General features: G+C 37.9%; 2 protein-coding genes and 1 long non-coding RNA gene across 3 annotated transcripts in view; 2 read left to right on the top strand and 1 right to left on the bottom strand.

The window, feature by feature from the left end:
- The window catches only part of ankef1a (ankyrin repeat and EF-hand domain containing 1a), a 257,727-nt gene that overhangs the window by 78,252 nt on the left and 161,086 nt on the right, over positions 1-18,389 (top strand). The gene's annotated exons all lie outside the window — the stretch shown is intronic.
- On the top strand, positions 1,604-17,657 carry pnocb (prepronociceptin b). The gene is made up of 3 exons (XM_007245347.4): positions 1,604-1,829; positions 12,369-12,562; positions 15,888-17,657. The coding sequence occupies exons 2-3, from the start codon at positions 12,440-12,442 to the stop codon at positions 16,473-16,475; spliced, it is 711 nt and encodes a 236-aa protein (XP_007245409.3). The 5' UTR covers positions 1,604-1,829; positions 12,369-12,439; the 3' UTR covers positions 16,476-17,657.
- On the bottom strand, positions 17,536-18,167 carry LOC125802916 (uncharacterized). Its single transcript, XR_007439952.1, has 3 exons — positions 17,984-18,167; positions 17,627-17,941; positions 17,536-17,584 (listed from the first exon to the last, which is right to left on the bottom strand). It is a non-coding gene; the product is annotated as an uncharacterized LOC125802916 (long non-coding RNA).

The following is an 18,389-nucleotide window of genomic DNA, read 5'->3' as shown; positions in this document are numbered from 1 at the left end:
GCCCAGTGCCTTTAGGCAGCCTAATACTTTCATGTGTCACTTCCCATAGAAAGTCAATGGGACTTAAATCAACTTGTGTGAAGCTACATAAAGATCATTTATATTGCACAGCTGTGTGATTTATACTTACATTTAACATTGCTTTCCTCAGTGACAAGTCAGCGCTTACCCTAAGGGTGCACCCGCCAAAAACTGCTTAGCAATGTAGAAGTGCAGCATGGGATTCAGACTGGCCTTTACAAGGTAGATTCTCTTCAGAGGAATCTTTTGCCAAAGTTGCTAAAGTTACAGTAGATAGAATTACTGTATGGAAAGTAGACCATGGCTGATCTAGGAAAACAGAGTATTAAATATTATTAAGTATTTAAACACTGTTCCAAAAAGTTCCACTTACCGGCCTATGAAATTATTATTGTTATTTTTTTTTTAAGATAAATTTAGTCTGCATCCTCTACAGATGCAATTCTATGCTAACCAATTTGCTCATTAATAATAGAGGATTACTGGTGTTTTTTTATCAGTGCCTTCCATTAATTAATTATTTTTAATAATAATTTTTCACTATTTAATTGTTTTGAAACATGTTTTATATATAAAGCTTCACTACTTTCTTGAGATCAATTAAAGGGAAATGTCATGCTAAGAATTGCCCCTGGGATTTTACAAGTAGGAGTTTTTACATTTTGCAATGCGTAGTGCTGTACAACCTTTTTTTTTATCTGACCCATTATACATTAAGAGAAAATGTACAATACTAGAAAAATGTATGATATGGGTTGTTTAATAACATTATATACATTTCAGGTGCTACATGTATAGGTAAAAACCTGCAAAGACATAAAGTTAACATGCATAATTTCTTACTTGGGACAGCGTAGGAAAAGCAAATAAAACATTTACTTGACTGTTTTTTCATTGCAGACAGTGTGAACCTATAACATTATTTCATGTTTTTCTGATGAATTTCACTCTGCTGATATAATTTAATTCCAGTATTTTACTGGAGAATGTAATGTTATATTTTTAAAAATAAGTTTCCAGTCATTTACATTAGGAATTGCATGTCTTATTTTCAGGTGTGAAATGCTCATTATCGTTCAGAAGTTCTTTTATGATTTTACCCTTTTTGGTACTTTTCATTTTAAGAGTATAGACAAATGTGATGCACACAGTCTGGAAACATTGTTTTTATTTGTGACAAATTACATTTGACCTTTGTTTTGTCCTTGTCATATCTGAGGTACCTAAGAGTGCCTCAGCCTACTATCCACTGAGACACTTCTACACCTGTGGGAGCTTTTTTTTTAGTATGTGCAACAGGGCGTCAATTGATCTCTTATGCTTTTGACGTACCTTCTTAAGCAAATGACAGCAGATTTTACACTACACGGTATAACACAAAATTGGCCACCAACATACGTCGTTCGAATGGGCATTTCAGACATTACACCTCAAAGAGTCAGAGACAGTTTGGAGCATTTAGTATTTCTTTATTTTTAGCACGCTTCGTTTCTTGGGGCGTTGGGGCAGGAGTGACGTTGGTGGTGATGGTGAACACGTCAGCATTGAGTAAGGGTTGCTGGTTCAGGTTATGCATAATTCTACGCCTTGTTGTATATCCCTGTCTATGGGAAGTGATGAGGAAAAGGGGACAGGAGGGGTGAACTGGAGGAAGGGGTGTGTCTTTATAAAGAGAGGAGAGAGGGAGAGTGAAGGCGAGCAGTTGAACGAGCCTAGAGGCTGAGAGGGGTTGGACACAGCAACAGCATTGGACACAGCCACAGAGAGTGGGTGGAGAAAAAACACTTTCCCTGAACAGTGCAGCACAGGTAAGACCGGGTGCCATTTTTTTCTATCCATGTATGTGTATGTGTGTGAAATCTAGAATTTGCGGGAAAAAAGTGGGACAAAAGTGAGGTTGTACTTTGCTTACACATAAGTTGAATTGGTTTTAACTTGGTCTGTTTTTTTTTTCTTTTTGATCCAGTTTACTTACCACTATAGTTCTTTTTTATGGTAATTACCATTTGTGTGCATTATTTTTATTTGTACATCAGTAAGGGAAGTTCATTAAGCAATTGTTTTTCGGGCTTCCTGAGCGTGCAGCTCTTTAAATAACCTCCGTTTTCCATTCGTCATTGCTTTCCCCATGGACCATCTTCTAGCAACACCTTTGCTGAAACTACACCACATGCAGTTGCTTTAGGGACAATATGCACTGTGAGGTGTTCTTTACAAAGTGGCGGAAATGATGCTTGGTTGGTTTTGTAATTTAATTTTCTGCACATTTTCTAAGTTGTTTTTCACTTTGGTTAATTAAAGAAATGCAACACAACACAAATTAAATGGACATTATTTCAGATTTATTTAGTAAAGCCAATGCTTTTATTAGGTACCAATACAATAACTATTTGCTTTCCTTAATGATTGTTGCCGTGTAGTAGAATTCTTTGAATTGGTGGAAAATGCTTTTATAGGAGTCTACCACAAAAATATGAGGGTTACAGAATTTCTAGCAAAAAACCTTTTTGTAATATATAAAAAAATGGTGTATGCATGCCTTATTTCCTAATTATGCAGGGCAAAAGAACTTTGCCATCTACGTTTGTAGTTAGATTGGCAGTTCTGGCTCGAGCTTCAGTCTGAACCACCTTTGCAGCTGATGTTGCTTTGAAGCTAGTGGAGACTAATGTAGGGTAATTTTGCCCTCCAATTACATCTAATTTCGCAGACAGGTTTATCAGGATGTGCTTTTCCTGCAGCTGTGAATAGATGAAACTTAATCTGAACACCCTTTTGTGCAGCTCTTATTCGACCACATACTAACACAGATTACTGTCTTTACTGTAATCCTGAAAAAAAGGCTATTAACAACAGCAACAAAATATGTGGGTGCTAAATAAATTCAATAAAATGTTCTTTGAAGAAATTGAATATACACAAGGTGCTCAATCATAGAAAACACTTTTTAAGCATTATTATGCTTCTGGTGCCTTATTTAAGGGTAAAAATGTTCTATTTTCTCAAGAAACATACACATACATAGTTTTAATATATATCAAAATAAATATGTACCATTTATTTTATAAGAGCACTAGAAACTATTTGAGAAACTTGCAATGCCTAGTTTTGTTCTTAGTTGTATACTTTCCTCGCCTATTGAATACTTGCAGTTGTGCTAAAATGATTTATTAAATGAAATAGTTTTATCTATTTTTTTGTACAATATTTGCAACTTTTTTTTGGATTTTTAGGAAAATTAACGTAGTGTTATCTCAGGTCAGAGCAGATTTTGAGTCACTAAAAATGAACAATGAAATTTTAAAGAAAAAGCAAAAAGGCCAAGCAAAATTTAGGGTCTCTTTTTTTGAGACATACTGGTTGTTGGTGTAATCACTTTTCATTGCCCTGACGCACAGCATTTCTCCTCTATTCGCTTGGACTGAAATGTCCAGTTGTAATTTCTTCATCATCAGGAGTCTAAGCATGCGTTTCATACCTGTCAAGACGGTATTGAGGCTGCAGACTGCATTTACCCCGCTCTTTTTGGTGGTGTGTGGATTTGGTGGTCAGCATGAAGCAGCCTATCAGATGGCTGATCTAATGTCTCTGTAGATTTTTAGAGTCTTCCGCACTGCATTAATCTCTGCACACACTTGTTTTTTTTCCTGCGTATTCTCCCATGAGGGCACTTTCCAAAAGAATAGCGAACGTGACTAATGGGCCCCATGATGAAATTCATTAAATGGTCCTTTTTTTACAACATGTAGCCGACGTGAGCGTGGTGTTCCGTTTTTGCCTAATTGTCAAAATTTCCACTGCATTAGAGAACCAGTTCGTCATTAATTACTTTGACCATGTTATATTGATCTCTTTTGTCTTTTAACAAAAGCCTTTTAATCAGAGGCATTTCACGCATAATTGCCTTCCTCTACGGACTTTCTTATTCATGTTGTCAATATTGATGCTTGTTCATGGAGTCTGTCAATAGGGAAGCACAGAATAGATCAATTTTAAGTGAACATAATAGCAAACACAGCCAGAAAACCCTGCTCTTGTTGGAAAAAGGTGTGAGGAATACTCTAGCCGTTTTTTCCACCTAAACCCTACCTGCCACATTATTAGCATAAAGTTGTTACCTTGGGCAATTTTTTTTTCAGAACAGAAAACGAATTGACTCGCAACAGTCTTACAGTGCGGTTAAAAATGGTGCTTTGATTTTCCTGATTCAAATGCGCCAGCCGGTTGCACATGAATGAAATATATTACATCAATGCAGGTCTTTCCAAAAGAAGTCTTTCTTCTTTTCTGCAACTGAAACAAGGCTGTTGTTTTGATGTAATACATTTTATTCATGTGAAACTGACTTCCACATTTGCATCATGTAAACTCAAAGTATATGTTTTGTTTTTTAAATTGTGGAAGCTGAAGGGCAGGAGCTGTTGTTGTAGGAGGGCTTCAACTGAACTTGTTTATTTGTTCTCTAATATAGAGAGACTCACCAAAATTATTTTTCATGGAAATTTGCTATTTGAATCGCCCTGTTTTTCAAAATGAATTAATTATTTAGTCATGTAAATACATTCATGTATTAGAGAGGTTTAATATGCAGTGATTAATTGTATGGAATTCTTACATCTTATAATCTTATAATGTAGACAATGGTAAAATAGTAACAGAGCAAAAAAAAAAGAGAAATATTTTGCAATACAACCCCTGCATGTACTCTTCTGTCCTACATAGGTTTCATAGGTTTTAGGGCAAAAGCTAATCTAAAAACTATTGTGAATCAATGCCTCAGACATCAGGCAATACACTTTTGACTGTTTCAGGTAATAACTTTCTGCGATAACTTGTAAAACTATTGAACTCCTCAGACATTTGGTCACTGCCACTGTGAACAATTCTGACTTGATATGTTTTTTTAAAACTGGGACATTTTACACCAGATCACTCTGAGTGGCTCCAGTTTCAGAAAGGCTAAGGCAATTCCTTTTAAGTGTCTTATGTAGTCAGTCTGTCTCTCAGTGTCACACTCATGTCCAGTGAAAAAAGTAAAATGATTGTAGGAGTTGATTTAGCAAGAATTCAATACTATTCACACACTTGACTGACAACGAACATCTGACTTTGCCACTTACACTATCGTCTTACCACTATAGAGAGTGCAACTCTGAGTGTTTCTGGAAGTGTGTGCCTTATTTTGATCTCAGATGTCTTCTTGAGGCTTCACGGACAGATCTTTCTGCACAAAATTGATCTGCACTGGTCCTTCATGAGGCTATTTCAATACAGACACCCCCTCAGTCCCCCCACCCAGTTATCACCATTTCAAATAGATGCAATGACACATGAAACCGAATACCCGAGAATCTTTCTGAAGGTGTGACAGACCAAGTGTGCAGTCTCATCCCTGTCCATTTTCTGCTGGAGTTTTTGCTCCTGGGGGAGGCTAGATTGAGTCCTCCACTTACTTTTTTAAGTGTCTCTGCCAATCGCCCTTCAATAATCACTCCCATGCATTCTTCAATGATAGATTCCCTCCCTGCTCCCGTGGGCACTGGGATGATAATGCAATGATTGCTGCTGCTTTGCCTGTGGAGACGTAGTGCAGTGGAGGGGGAATAAAATCATCAAATGCAGAACAGCAAAATACCCATTTCGGTTTAGACTCCGCAGCCCCCGGGCTATCAATGTACTCTCAATTAAGGCAACTGTGTGAATGCGTCCATTTACGCCCGGAAAAGATTATGACAATGAGAAAAGGCTTGATGATTATGCTATGATTCCATTGCGAAGGGCAAAATGTAATTGCTGGATGTAGCTAAACAGGTGGGGTTTCATTTGCTGTGTAATAAACCAGAAATTAAGTGCATTTAAATTCAAGTGGGCCAGTTCTCAAAGGGGGAATAAGAGTTGGACAGTGCTTGCTCCCAGTGGTCTGTAAAGTCTACAAGCTTGAAGATGCCTAATTTGATTTTATAAGTTATTGTATAGATACAAAATATATAATGTGCACAGGGTTTACCTGTTTATTAGGCACACCCTGTCACAACCTGTCATGTGACCATTTACCATAGGGGTGCACTTTTTTTAGTTTACTAGGAACTACATACTATTGATCATCTGTTTCTGCATAATGTATCAGCCCAACTTTGTCTAAGTTTACCACCTCAGTCCTGTAAGATTGGCTGTTGGCCTGTTTTTTTTTTTATTAGATTCAGTTTATTAGGTAGGTTAGATTCATTCACATGAGGTATTGACCAAGTCAGACTCATATGGTGTGTACATTGGTTTGACTAAATATACAAAAAAGATAAAACATCCTGAATTCTTGGCTTTTATCATTATTTATATAAAGTGAAATTAATAAAGGGCTAGAGCAGTGATTGGCCCCAGCTCTAACACCAAATCTAAAACACTCCATTCATCTAACCAAGCAATTCTGAAGTCAATAATTAGATAGATCAGGCATTTAGGGTTGGATATAAAGTCTGCTGGAAGGTAGGGCTCTATGTGCAGAGTTGCTAAGCACTGAACTTGGGGTGACAGTTGCAAATTATGAATAATAAATGATAAGCTACCTCTAGGTTCAAGGTGAATAACATTCACAAGTGTTTAGCAAAGTGTACAGCAACTGTTTAACACACACATCCATGTTGATCTCACTGCTGTACTAAAAATGGTCCACCACCCAGAATTGAATTAGTAGAGGTCACTTTTTATTGAAAAATACTAAAATGAGGGGGCTTGCAAAAGGGTGCTGTGCAAAAGAGGGACAACAGTCAGTTATCATAAAACTGCAAAGTAAACTTTAAAAATAAAAATCTGATAAGAAGGAAAAAGAGTGTAGCAAAATGTACCCCCAATCATTTCCAAGCTTTTATAAATTATAGTTGATAAAATTTGGCCTTTTTGGAAATTATTTTTTGAAAAGTAATGTCAATTAAAAAGATTGCATAAAAAAATAAGTAATTTCTAAATATTCACTCCCTTTAAAGTGACGGACCTAATTCTAGGCAATTGGTGCCAATTAATGAAATTAGCAGCAAATGTATCAACTGAATGTAGTTTAAAGGCACCTGTTCAGTCACGTATTAATCAGTTTTCTTGGCTATAAAAACAAAAAAACACTCTTTACAACAAAGAAAGTTCTAAGAAAAAGTCCATAAAAATACAAACAAATATATATAAATCTGTTTAGAGCAGGCCGTCCTCACAAACTGAATGCAAAAAGGAGACTAATGTAAGAGACCACCAAGACACCTGACCCTCTGACAGAGTTAAAAAAAGGCAAAGAGAATTAAATCTTGCCTATAGGTCACTCAAAGGACTGTGGGAGACTCCAAGCTCTTCTAGGAGAAGGTTCTTTGGTCTGCTCTCCTGCTTTCTGCACAGAAGCTATTGATAGATACCAAACATTACACATCAACACTTCATATGCACTGTGAAGCATGGTGGTGGCAGTGGTGGGATGCTTCTAAGCAGCAGATCTATTCTGAGCTATTCGGGGAGAACTGTGAAGGTAGAGGGTGAAATAAATTAAGCCAAATATATTGACATGGAGGACAATCTTATTAAGTCAGCGAGAGAATTATAACTTGGGGGAAGATTTATTTTATAGCAAGACAATAACCTGAAGCACACAGAGATAATTACAAAGACATCATTTGAAGACAATACAGTAAATGTTCTGGAGTTGCAGAGTCAAAGCCCAAAGACTGTTCCATTCAATCCCTGTGAAACCTGATGGAGCATGAGCAGTTTTTCAAAGAGCAAGAGCAAAGAGTAAAACTGCAGTGTTTAGATGTGTAAGCTTGATTAAGACTTGTCCAGTCAGACTTAGTGTTGTGATTGCATACATCTAATAAATGCCAACTTCAAAGTTGTGAATACAATCATATTTTCTTTGACATTAAAGAGTTTTTGTTGTGAATTCTCAAATATGTAGCACAGTATATTGGCCCTGATTCCAATTAAGAAAGCAATAAAAGGGGAACACAATAAAAGGGGTGAGTACTTTTTGTGGTCACTGTAACTGCGATGCACTAGTATGATAATTGTAGATTGATATCCAGTATTTTTCATGTGCATCTTTATATAGCATTAAAAATGCAGCAGCACACAGTGCTGATTCTACACACTGATCTAGTTCACTTTGTGATGTCTAAAGCTCCTCTGGTAACAAATTTAAACCAGTAAATATGTTTTTGTCATGTAATTGTCCATTAGGAACTATGGACTGGTAAGCACAGTGTATAAGTCACACTATAATCAAAGTGTTGCTTTATAATGGGGCTCTACAATATATTCTGAAATCCCACAAGGATTAAAGAAACACAAGGGTACTCAACAGCATTGTTTTTTGACAGACAGCATAGTGCAGACATCCAGACATGCCTGTCTGACCCAGCCTGTGACGCAGTTAATCAGCTGTTAGATTGTGACCCCGGTGCGCGGGGGGGGGGGGGGTTGGGTGGAGGATGAAAATTGGCCTGGCTGTTTACTGTGGAGGTGATAGCATCAGGTGGCCCCTCCGTGGGAGAAGGTGAGCAGGCTGCACTAATCGGATTAAGATTGCCTCAGATTAGTCATTTCACAGCTTTTCCCCGAGGGCACGCTGGCGGAGGCTCACAATCAGAGCATCTCTGCCATGAGGGAAATGCAGAGGACCCATACAAACATCTTCAGTAGCCATCACATTATTGGCAGAGGGTGTCAAAGGCCAAGTACAAGATTTTCACATTGGTAACTGTGACTAAGAACCATTTACTGAGCCATTGTGTCCTAGGTCATGTGGTCAGCACTGGCAATATACTGGACATCTAAGTTTTAAATTGCTGAAACATTTTTTTTTTAAATATACCATTCACTCCACAGTCCGCTCTGATTATCCCTTTTATGAAAAAAAAAAAACAGTCAGGTCCATGAGTTGAGAGAATGAAGAGTGGTTTAGATGGTTGCTATTAACAAAACAAAATATCCAAATAAATGATTAAATATCATTGTGAGGATCATTTTGATTTTGTGGTTTCACACCTAGGGCTCAGTAAAATGTTTTCTTTTTCCTTCACTTACCTTGTATAGCTTAACTGTCCCATCTGACCTTATGCTCCTATCACACCACCACACTGGATTTAAAATGAAGCAAACAGGATAAAAGTATAGAATTTCTGTTTAATGCAGATAATTTTACAAAATATATTGTGTTTTTATTGGAATAATAATTAAAGAGATGCTGGTTTTGGTCTAGCTTTTCATGGGACACAGTACCTGTTCCAAATAGGTGTTCCTACAAGTGAATATGCCGTCATTAGGCTTAACAACTAAACCAACCATTTAGAGTAAGAACAAGAGAAAAAACATTCAGAGTGGCCGAATCAACAATTTAGAACTTTCTCAAAATCAAGGATTGCAATTGCGAACTGTAGGCTGTAGAAGGCTGTAAGACAATGAAAAACAACAAAAGTGGATGATTGCTCGAGGAGGTAGACGTATTATTTCAAAGTCTGCAATCAAGACATTGCTTCCTGAATTCAGATACAGGGGGTTACTTCGGATGCTAAACACTGAGGTTACACTTAGAACAAAACAGCCAGATTAGACTTTGTTAGAAATCATCTTAAACAAAGCCCACCCTGTTTTGGAACAAAAGGGCATCTGAAGTACCAGACTAACATGTACCTGAACGATGGAAAGAATATGCAGAAAGAAAGGAATGTGGAACTAGGACACTGGTGTTTATTGGAAATATGAAAAAGAAAGAAGTAGAAAGATGCTTTTAAAGTACTTTCTGCTCAGATTCAACCAAATGCTGCTAGCAGGACTTATAGGACTAACCTGATAGGACTAAGCCTGGTTCTCATAAATTAAAGACAAATCTGAAGTCATAAAAACTCATGAACAACCAACTAATAAAAGGAGCTGCAGTAAAGGCCTGGCAAACCATCACTAGGGGGGAAACTCTGCATTTAGTCATGTCCATTGGTTTTAGGCTTTAGTTACTGACATAAAAATACATCTTATAATAATATATAATAAATGGCTTTAATTCCAAAACAGGAAATGGATTACAACATTAATAATACTCTAAAAATAGTATATAGTTGTAAGGCTTCATGATACAGTGAGCTTTCGAGAGTCATATGTACCACTGAAAGTACAGTAACAAAAACAAAACCGGTTTATGTAAAATACTCTATAATTGGGCTTCAGTGGAAATGTAGAGAAATGTGTGCCCCAGATACAAACTCACATTAAACAAAGGCCAAAGATGCTTTTCCAACAGCCGCTGGTTGGTGATTTGTGGTAAAGTGTTATGAATTAGTTATTACATATGAGCTCAGAAGGGGAGAGTAATTAAGAACTGAGAGAACGTCGTTAATGATCTTTTGCCTCTTTGTGTAATCAGTGGCCTCACACTGTCTGCTTTTAATTCCCCCATTATCTCTGACAAACACATTTAATAAAAGATTATAGTGGGGGAGATAATAAAAAAGAATTTCAGTCCAGTAACTTCTAGAAAATTAATCAAGTTGCATTAAAATTAATTGGCTGAAAAATGCTTTTTGATAAATTCTTCTTTCCAAAATGGCTTGACCACCCAAGATCTAATCTCTGCTTTAGTTTTTGTTCACTGAACAGAAAGTTTGCAGGAACTTTTTCTTTTTCTTTACCAGAGTTCACCAGTAGAATTTTAGGAGCAATTTTTCTTGGCTTTCATCACACTGTCAGTTTAGAGGTGTATACGTGTGTGCGTGTGTGTGTGTGTGTGTGTGAGTGTGTGTGTTCTGGCCCTAATCTCGTCGTGACTAATGTGTGCTGGCGGAGCGAGTGAGTCAGAGTTTGACGGGAGTAACATTCTCACCCTCTCTCTTCCTCTCTCTCTCTATCTCGCTCTCGCTCCCTCATTTCCTCCTCATTATGCCACACATGCTAATTCAGACATCAATTAAGGCCTATGATGAGTTTTGTTAATGAACTCGAAAATGAGGAGAAAAACAGATGGTGAATATTAAATATTGACATTCTTACCATAATATGTGCTTAAGAAAGTAAAAAGATGAAGACTAGTCATTGCTGTTGCTTTACAGTCAGAGATGTGGACTGGTGGTCAGAAGGTTGGAAGTTCTCTCAGGTGTGCATGGTACATATTGCATCAAAAAAACATTCATGGACGTCACTCAGACATCAACCATTCTTTGATGTCAGCACTGTGATGTGATGTGATTTTCTACCCAATTTTGCAGCTTCCAAATGGACAATTCAAATGGATTTTACCTACCCTGTTTTTCAAAGTATAAACAAAATATTTAACATAAAAATAAACAATATATTTCTGTTTATATCCATTCATCCATGATGGATGAATTCTGTATGATCGATTTACACTTCAAAAATTGAAGGAACAAAGAATGATAGTGATAGTGTGTGTTTTGGATAGAATGTTTCTTATAACCTATTATAATAAATATTTTTTGCATTTAAATATAAACCTTTGTTCAGTAGCTACATTGAAAGACATGACACTAATTACCAATAGTGAGTAATCTGAAACAAACCAAAAAAATAATTGAATAATATTTATTTCCTATGCCCTTAATATTTATTTCCTATGCGCGCAGTTCTTCAGTTGTTAAACGGGGGGGGGGGTTTGGGTTAGATGTGCTAGGTCTGCCTAACAACAGAGCGATCTATATTCTGATTGGCTCAACGAGAGTACATTGTTATATACAGCCGATGAATTGGCAAACGTGAGAAATACCATGTGCGGCGTGTGAGCATGCGTGTGTTACACGCTCAAAGCGTGAGACTTGAGAACACTGATTTCACGTATTTGCGAACACCCCCTGCAAAAACAAAAACTAAAACAAAATTGCAATGTTATTTTTTAATGTTATGTAGAACTATTGTTTTATATGTTGGTCTTTCAAAAGTAATAAAGTAGGGAAACATTAAAAAAAAAAAGTTTTTTTTAAATGTATTAAAAAAAAAAAGAGTGAATTCTCCTAATTAAACCACTACCTGTTAGAGGTAAGGAACACTATTGCACTAAATATTGATTATATTGATAATAATTAGTAAAGGAGTTAGTAATGAAATATTCACACTGCTTGTTAGGATTTATTTCAGATATCTTTTGGATAATTAAACACGTGACGGGTCATATGACTCAGGAACACAATTGCTGGTTCTGACAAATGAACATAATAGGAGGGTTAAATTGTAAAATACACAGTATCTTATGTACATATTATAATCACTACAGTGTTACTCATCCCAAATGCATATTAATTATACAGACCCTGTTGCATGCAGTTGATGTTTTAATGCACAGCTTAACTCTCCCACATCTGCTTTCTGCTCAGTGAACCCTCTGACCTGACGGACTACACCTTCTCCTCAACCTGGTCATTTTGTTCTCCTCTGTAAAGAAGCCATGAAGACCCCACTGTGGACCCTCCTGTTATTGAGTCTGTGTGCACCAGGTCACAGCGACTGTCAAGGGGATTGTTTAACCTGTGGACTTCTGCTGCCTCCACAGCAAGCCTTCAACACCCTTGTGAGTAATCAGTCTGTCTTTCTTTCTCTTTCTTTCTCTCTCTCTCTCTCTCTCTCTCTCTCTCTCTTTCTCACTTTGATATTCAGTGTTACTACCTGTTTTTGCAATCACCCATCACTCAGTACAGCTAGTTGATTAAGCATACAATAGATGTAATCAGCATGTGGTTTGGTGATTTGTATGTCTGAAATAAGGAATCTCCTGTGGGCAGTATTAGTTAGTGGATGGAAATTGAAAATGACTAAAATTAATTGGAATATACTTTCTAATACAGATTTAATTCAGATTTCTGTGCCTCATATATTGTCAGTTGACTGAAATATAAGGCTCATATTATTGTAAAAAAAACAAACATGTGACATCTATATCTTTTAAAGCAAAACTTGGCTTGCAGTTGCACTTGGCTTCAGCATGCTAGTATAAAAATATGTGTAGTCACCCTTACTGTCTCTATCTAATCATATTGCAATTACTAACTGACTAATTATCTGTTTGATTTTCTGACTTTCTGGCAATTGGTCTACCAGTCTGTGCATGGCAGTAAAATCATTTACTAGATTAGTGAGTTGAGGCAAACTTGAACTGTTTTCATCCTTCTATTCTCTTAATAATGGAGACTGTATAGTTCTGCTGCTGTCTACCTGTCCATAAACAAATATAGAGTTATTTTTTAAGTAAGCGATTTAACTCAAACTAAAATTGCCACTCTTAATTTAATAACTAGGCCAAATTAGATCCTTCATTTCTACTTATCAGTTTAGACACTAAAAGTGTTAACATTTTCTTTTTAGAAATTTCCTGCAAATGATTAAAAAATGAATAAAAAATTAAATATTACTTCTTACTAATCATTTGAAATCCATTCTAAACTAGCTCATTCACTTATTTTTATACATTTTATTTTTGCATTCAAATAGGGTCTGTTTATCCTAAACAAAATATCTTGGTAAGCTGGGTTTGGGCAGAAAAAGGCACTGATGTCACAACAGTTGCTCTGGTGTAGTTTCTAATGACTATGTGGACCCAACAGCTGTGGCTGTGTTGATTGGGTTAATATTTGCTCATAACAGGATTGACTGGAGGAGATTCAGCTGCTGGTGTAATGGGTGGCAGTGACTGACACTTTGTGGTGATGGGGTTGTGAGGTGAGGAGGGGGGCATATTAGTCCTCATAAGTCCAGATGGGCCACCTCAGGGACATTTTTCATCATGAAAGCACAAAGGCAGAACAGCTCACACATACACCCACGCTGACTTACCTGTTCTATGTGCTTCTAAATATATGAGTAGTCACCCTTACTGTCCCTATTTAATCATAATGCATGTAGGAACTCAATTACTACAGCTGTCCACACCTGTCTTACTCACATGAATATATGCAAATATAAGCCATTGCTTTGTGTCTCCTGTCTGTGAATCCTCCAAAGCCTGCATTTCATTTGCAATGGATAATTAATTTCTGCAAATCTACTCGCTCGCGGTCAGAGCCTCCTGCTATGGTGCTTCTACTTTTTTATGTTTTTTTTCCCCCATCACTGAAGATTTCTATTTTATAGCTAATAGACAGTCTGCCTCAGTTGGCAAATTATATCCCTTACCTGCACCCACGTGTGGTGTCACAGCCACACTATGGAACGATCTGGAGTACCTGTATGCCTGGACTCTAATGATCTGGGGCACGATGAGGATTTCGCTCTGTCCTTTCACCCTCTAAGGGCCAGGATTTACTCATGTCATTTCACCTTCCATTGCACTGCTTCTATTCTGGTAAAATCTCATTTACGTAACCCAATGGTCGCCAACCCTCCTTGTGGAGAACTACCTACCTGCAGAGTGTACGGGCACTTCCAACCCAACTCTGCTTCAGCTGATCCAAATAGGGGAGTTTTGACTTTTTAGGCCATGTACCACAAATGACCAAACTAAACTTACAAATAACACATACAAGCCATTTCAGCGGAACAAATATACCACATACATGCTTATTAAACACAGCAAGCTAGATGTGTAATCCACACATACTGTAGCTACATGCCAGATCGTTTACCAACTGTGCTTCACCTGTTGTGTCTAGCTTGTCCACATTTGCAGTCTGTAAGTTAGTATAGAAAGGTTAAGCGGTTTGATTGTTTATTGTTTCGGATAAATACATTATTCTTACTAAAATTTCTCAGAAGAATTTAGAGAGAGAAAAACAAGAGTTCCAAGCAGTGAACTACAGTGTTTACTACCTAATTTGGCTATTAATTGTAAAGCAGAAACTGCTGTGAACTGTTGGTGACTGTTGGATATAGAATAGCCACATCCACATATCCATATTACTCTAGAGCCAATGATACTGATGTTAATAGTGATAAAACTCTAGTGCTAGGAAAATTACAGGTGAAAACTTCATAGATTTCGGACCTTAATATTTTATTATTTTAATGCAATTTAGTGTACCACCTTAGGATGCTTCAAGTAACATCAGTGGTACTCGCACCACAGTTTAAGAATCACTGTTTTAGACTTTTCTTAATAATAGGTGGGACAGTTGGACTAGAATAAACTAAAAATGGTCTTCTTTGTCTGGTATAAACTGAACCATGGTCCAGTCCATCTGAAGTGTGAAAACTTTTAGACCTATTACAGGAAGTTAAGGCAGTATATCCTCACCAGTTAAACAACAGAAGAAGAAGAAATTTGGTGCTAAAATACGACTAACCTTAACATGCGTGTCTGGCAGCAGTATGAACGCAAAAGACTGATTTCTGTATTTACTGTAACAGTAGTCCCTTATTGTATCCTTATTATAATATAAAACACATAGCTTTCAGGTGTGGAAACACACTTCCAAGCAGTTACTTCAAAAATACTACACAATTTCTCCCCAGTTCCAACAATAAAAACACTATTGAATGCAGCCTTGAGAAAATACCTGCTGGCATCTTGAAAGCCATTTAGATTTTTTTTTTTGTAATGGCAGCGGTTTTGAATAAAACTGTGAAGACTTTTATAAATTAAAATCAGACATTTAAAGTTTCTTTCTCTATATATATTGCTAAGCTTATAGTTACAAGTGAATCTAAATAAGCTTCTGGTGCACATAACCTACTGAGAGGACTGTGTACTGTAAATAAACCCTCCTTGGACTTTAGTTAGGGTCATTTTTGTTGCTCACTTATAGTGTTTGAGGGTTTTAAACAGCAAGTAAACACTTTGGTTATGTGGGAACAAGTTCCATAAATTTGGAGTAAAAGAGACTAAAAAAAAATAACTGGAATGTATTTAAGAGGAGTATTTGGTGTCTTTTGGTGTAACTGTGTTGTCCCTGGTGTTTCGGTAGGTGTGTCTGCTGGAGTGCGAGGCCCAGGCATCCCCGGCTCATACATGGGATCTGTGCAAACGGGCAGTGGGCTTGAACTCGCCTGCCTTGCCTCCAGAAGAAGGGGCTGTATCAAAGCGTTCAGAGAATGAAGCGGACGAAATGGAGCCACTGGCCATGGTGAGTGTAGAGAATGATGGAAGCGTGGAGTTCTCAGAAGCGTTGGAGCGTTTCCGCCATGCAGCACAAGCCCTGGGGTCTTCCTACGAAGCACAGCTCGACTCACAGATGCAGGAGGAAGCAGAGCAAGGACAAAACATGAATGCAGAGGAGGAGCAGGACGGCTCCAATGGCATAGATTTGTCCAAGCGATTCGGTGGCTTCCTCAAGGGCCGCCACGGATTCAGGAAGCTGGTGGGCTCCGGAAGGCCTCTGCAGAAGCGATACGGAGGCTTCATTGGGATCCGCAAGTCAGCCCGAAAGTGGAACAACCAGAAGCGTGTGAGCCAGTTGCTAAGGCAGTACCTGAGCCTCACTGCCCGCTCAGGCCGCTCGGGCCGATTTAACAACCTCTCCACCGCCGTGGTTCGACAAAAAAATGAAGTTTGAGTGCTCTGTGAACGAGTGCTGACCTTTCCTCATACCTCTGTCATGTATCTCAACCCAAGACATGCTAAAAAATATTGCAAGATATTGTGCTCCCACTGAGGAATGTTGTTTTTTCTCCTTTTCCACTACTGACATTTCCATGAAGCAGTAAACTACCAAACTCCAGTTCAAGCTTATTGTTCACATAGCCCAGTTGAATAATCGACAGGCAGTTTGTTAACAATTCTTAATGTTAGGTTTTAATCCGATGACCAACTTCGAAACAACAGGCTATTTGTTCTGAATTTTCAACAGCTGGCATTCTTACTAAGTTTATGAACCATTCGTAATAAGTTTGAAACATTCGTAATACATTTGAACCGTGGCAAAAATAAAAGCAGTGCACTAAAACGTCCACTGAGCATGTGCATCAGTATCATGTGCAGGCAGCTCTGGATGTGTGAGGAATTGCAGAGCACCCTGAATGTTTGTCTGGTTCTGTGAATGTCATGAGAGTGAAAAGCACTTTATATTTTAACTTCCTACCTTGCACATTGTTGGTCGCACTCAGTCTAGGTTATTTTGAATGCAAGGATGACCATTCCATTCAGGAGTCCCAGTTCAGTTGTAAGATGGGTGAATGTTTGTTTTCTTTGTCTTATTTTTTTTTTTGTTATTTTTCATTTGTATCTGTTCGTTGTACATCAGTACTCATCTGAGAACTTTCAGAAAAAAGTTGATTTGGTTAAAAGGACACAGCTGTGCCTTTAGGTCTATTAGCTAAGATCCTGGGTGATGCTCCTCACAGTACCTGGGCTAATGTGAAGCACTGTACACAGGGAGCCATTTTAGACAGCTTGGAGTCCTGCTCTTTTGTGTCTGAGCACAATTTATTTCCACGAGGAAATGCTGCCATCTAGAGTTCACATATGTTCACCCTCCAGAATTACTGGGGACATATTCACAAACACACGCGCTGATCTAAACTCACTTTAATATTAGAATCATACCACCTGTACTTCCACACAGGCCACTTTATTTGAAACGTGACAAGTATGTCTGTTCATTGGCCACTTTATTAGAAACCCCTACTCTGTACTTCCACACACTGGCCACTCTATTAGAAACACCTACCCTATAGTTTCACACACTGGCCATTTTATTAGAAACACCTACCTTGTACTTCCACTCACTGGCCACTTTATTAGAAACCCCTACCTTGTACTTCCACAAACCTTCCACTTTATTAGAACCCCCTACCCTATACTTCCATACACTGGCCACTTTATCATAAACACCTACCCTGTACTTCCACTCACTGGCCACTTTATTAGAAACCCCTACCTTGTACTTCCACAAACCTTCCACTTTATTAGAACCCCCTACCCTATACTTCCATACACTGGCCACTTTATCATAAACACCTACCCTGTACTTCCACTCACTGGCCACTTTATTAGAAACCCCTACCTTGTACTTCCACAAACCTTCCACTTTATTAGAACCCCCTACCATATACTTCCACACACTGGCCATTTTATTAGAAACACCTACCCTATACTTCCACAAACTTTCCACTTTATTAGAAACACCTACCCTGTACTTCCACACACTGGCCTCTTTATTATAAACACCTACCCTGTACTTCCACTCACTGGCCACTTTATTAGAAACCCCTACCTTGTACTTCCACAAACCTTCCACTTTATTAGAACCCCCTAGCCTATACTTCCATACACTGGCCACTTTATTAGAAACACCTACCCTGTACTTCACTGGCCATTTGATTAGAAACATCTACCCTGTATCTCCACGCTGGCCACTTTATTAGAAACACTGACCCTGTACTTTCATGCACAGGCCAGTTTAATAGAAACATCTACCCTGTACTTCCACACACTGGTCCATTTTTTCAGATACATGTATGGTGTTATG

This window comes from Astyanax mexicanus, chromosome 1 (genome assembly GCF_023375975.1).
Source record: "Astyanax mexicanus isolate ESR-SI-001 chromosome 1, AstMex3_surface, whole genome shotgun sequence".
Lineage (NCBI taxonomy): Eukaryota > Metazoa > Chordata > Actinopteri > Characiformes > Acestrorhamphidae > Astyanax > Astyanax mexicanus.
Note: the sequence above shows the minus strand (reverse complement) of the source record. Positions and strands in the feature narration are given on the sequence as shown.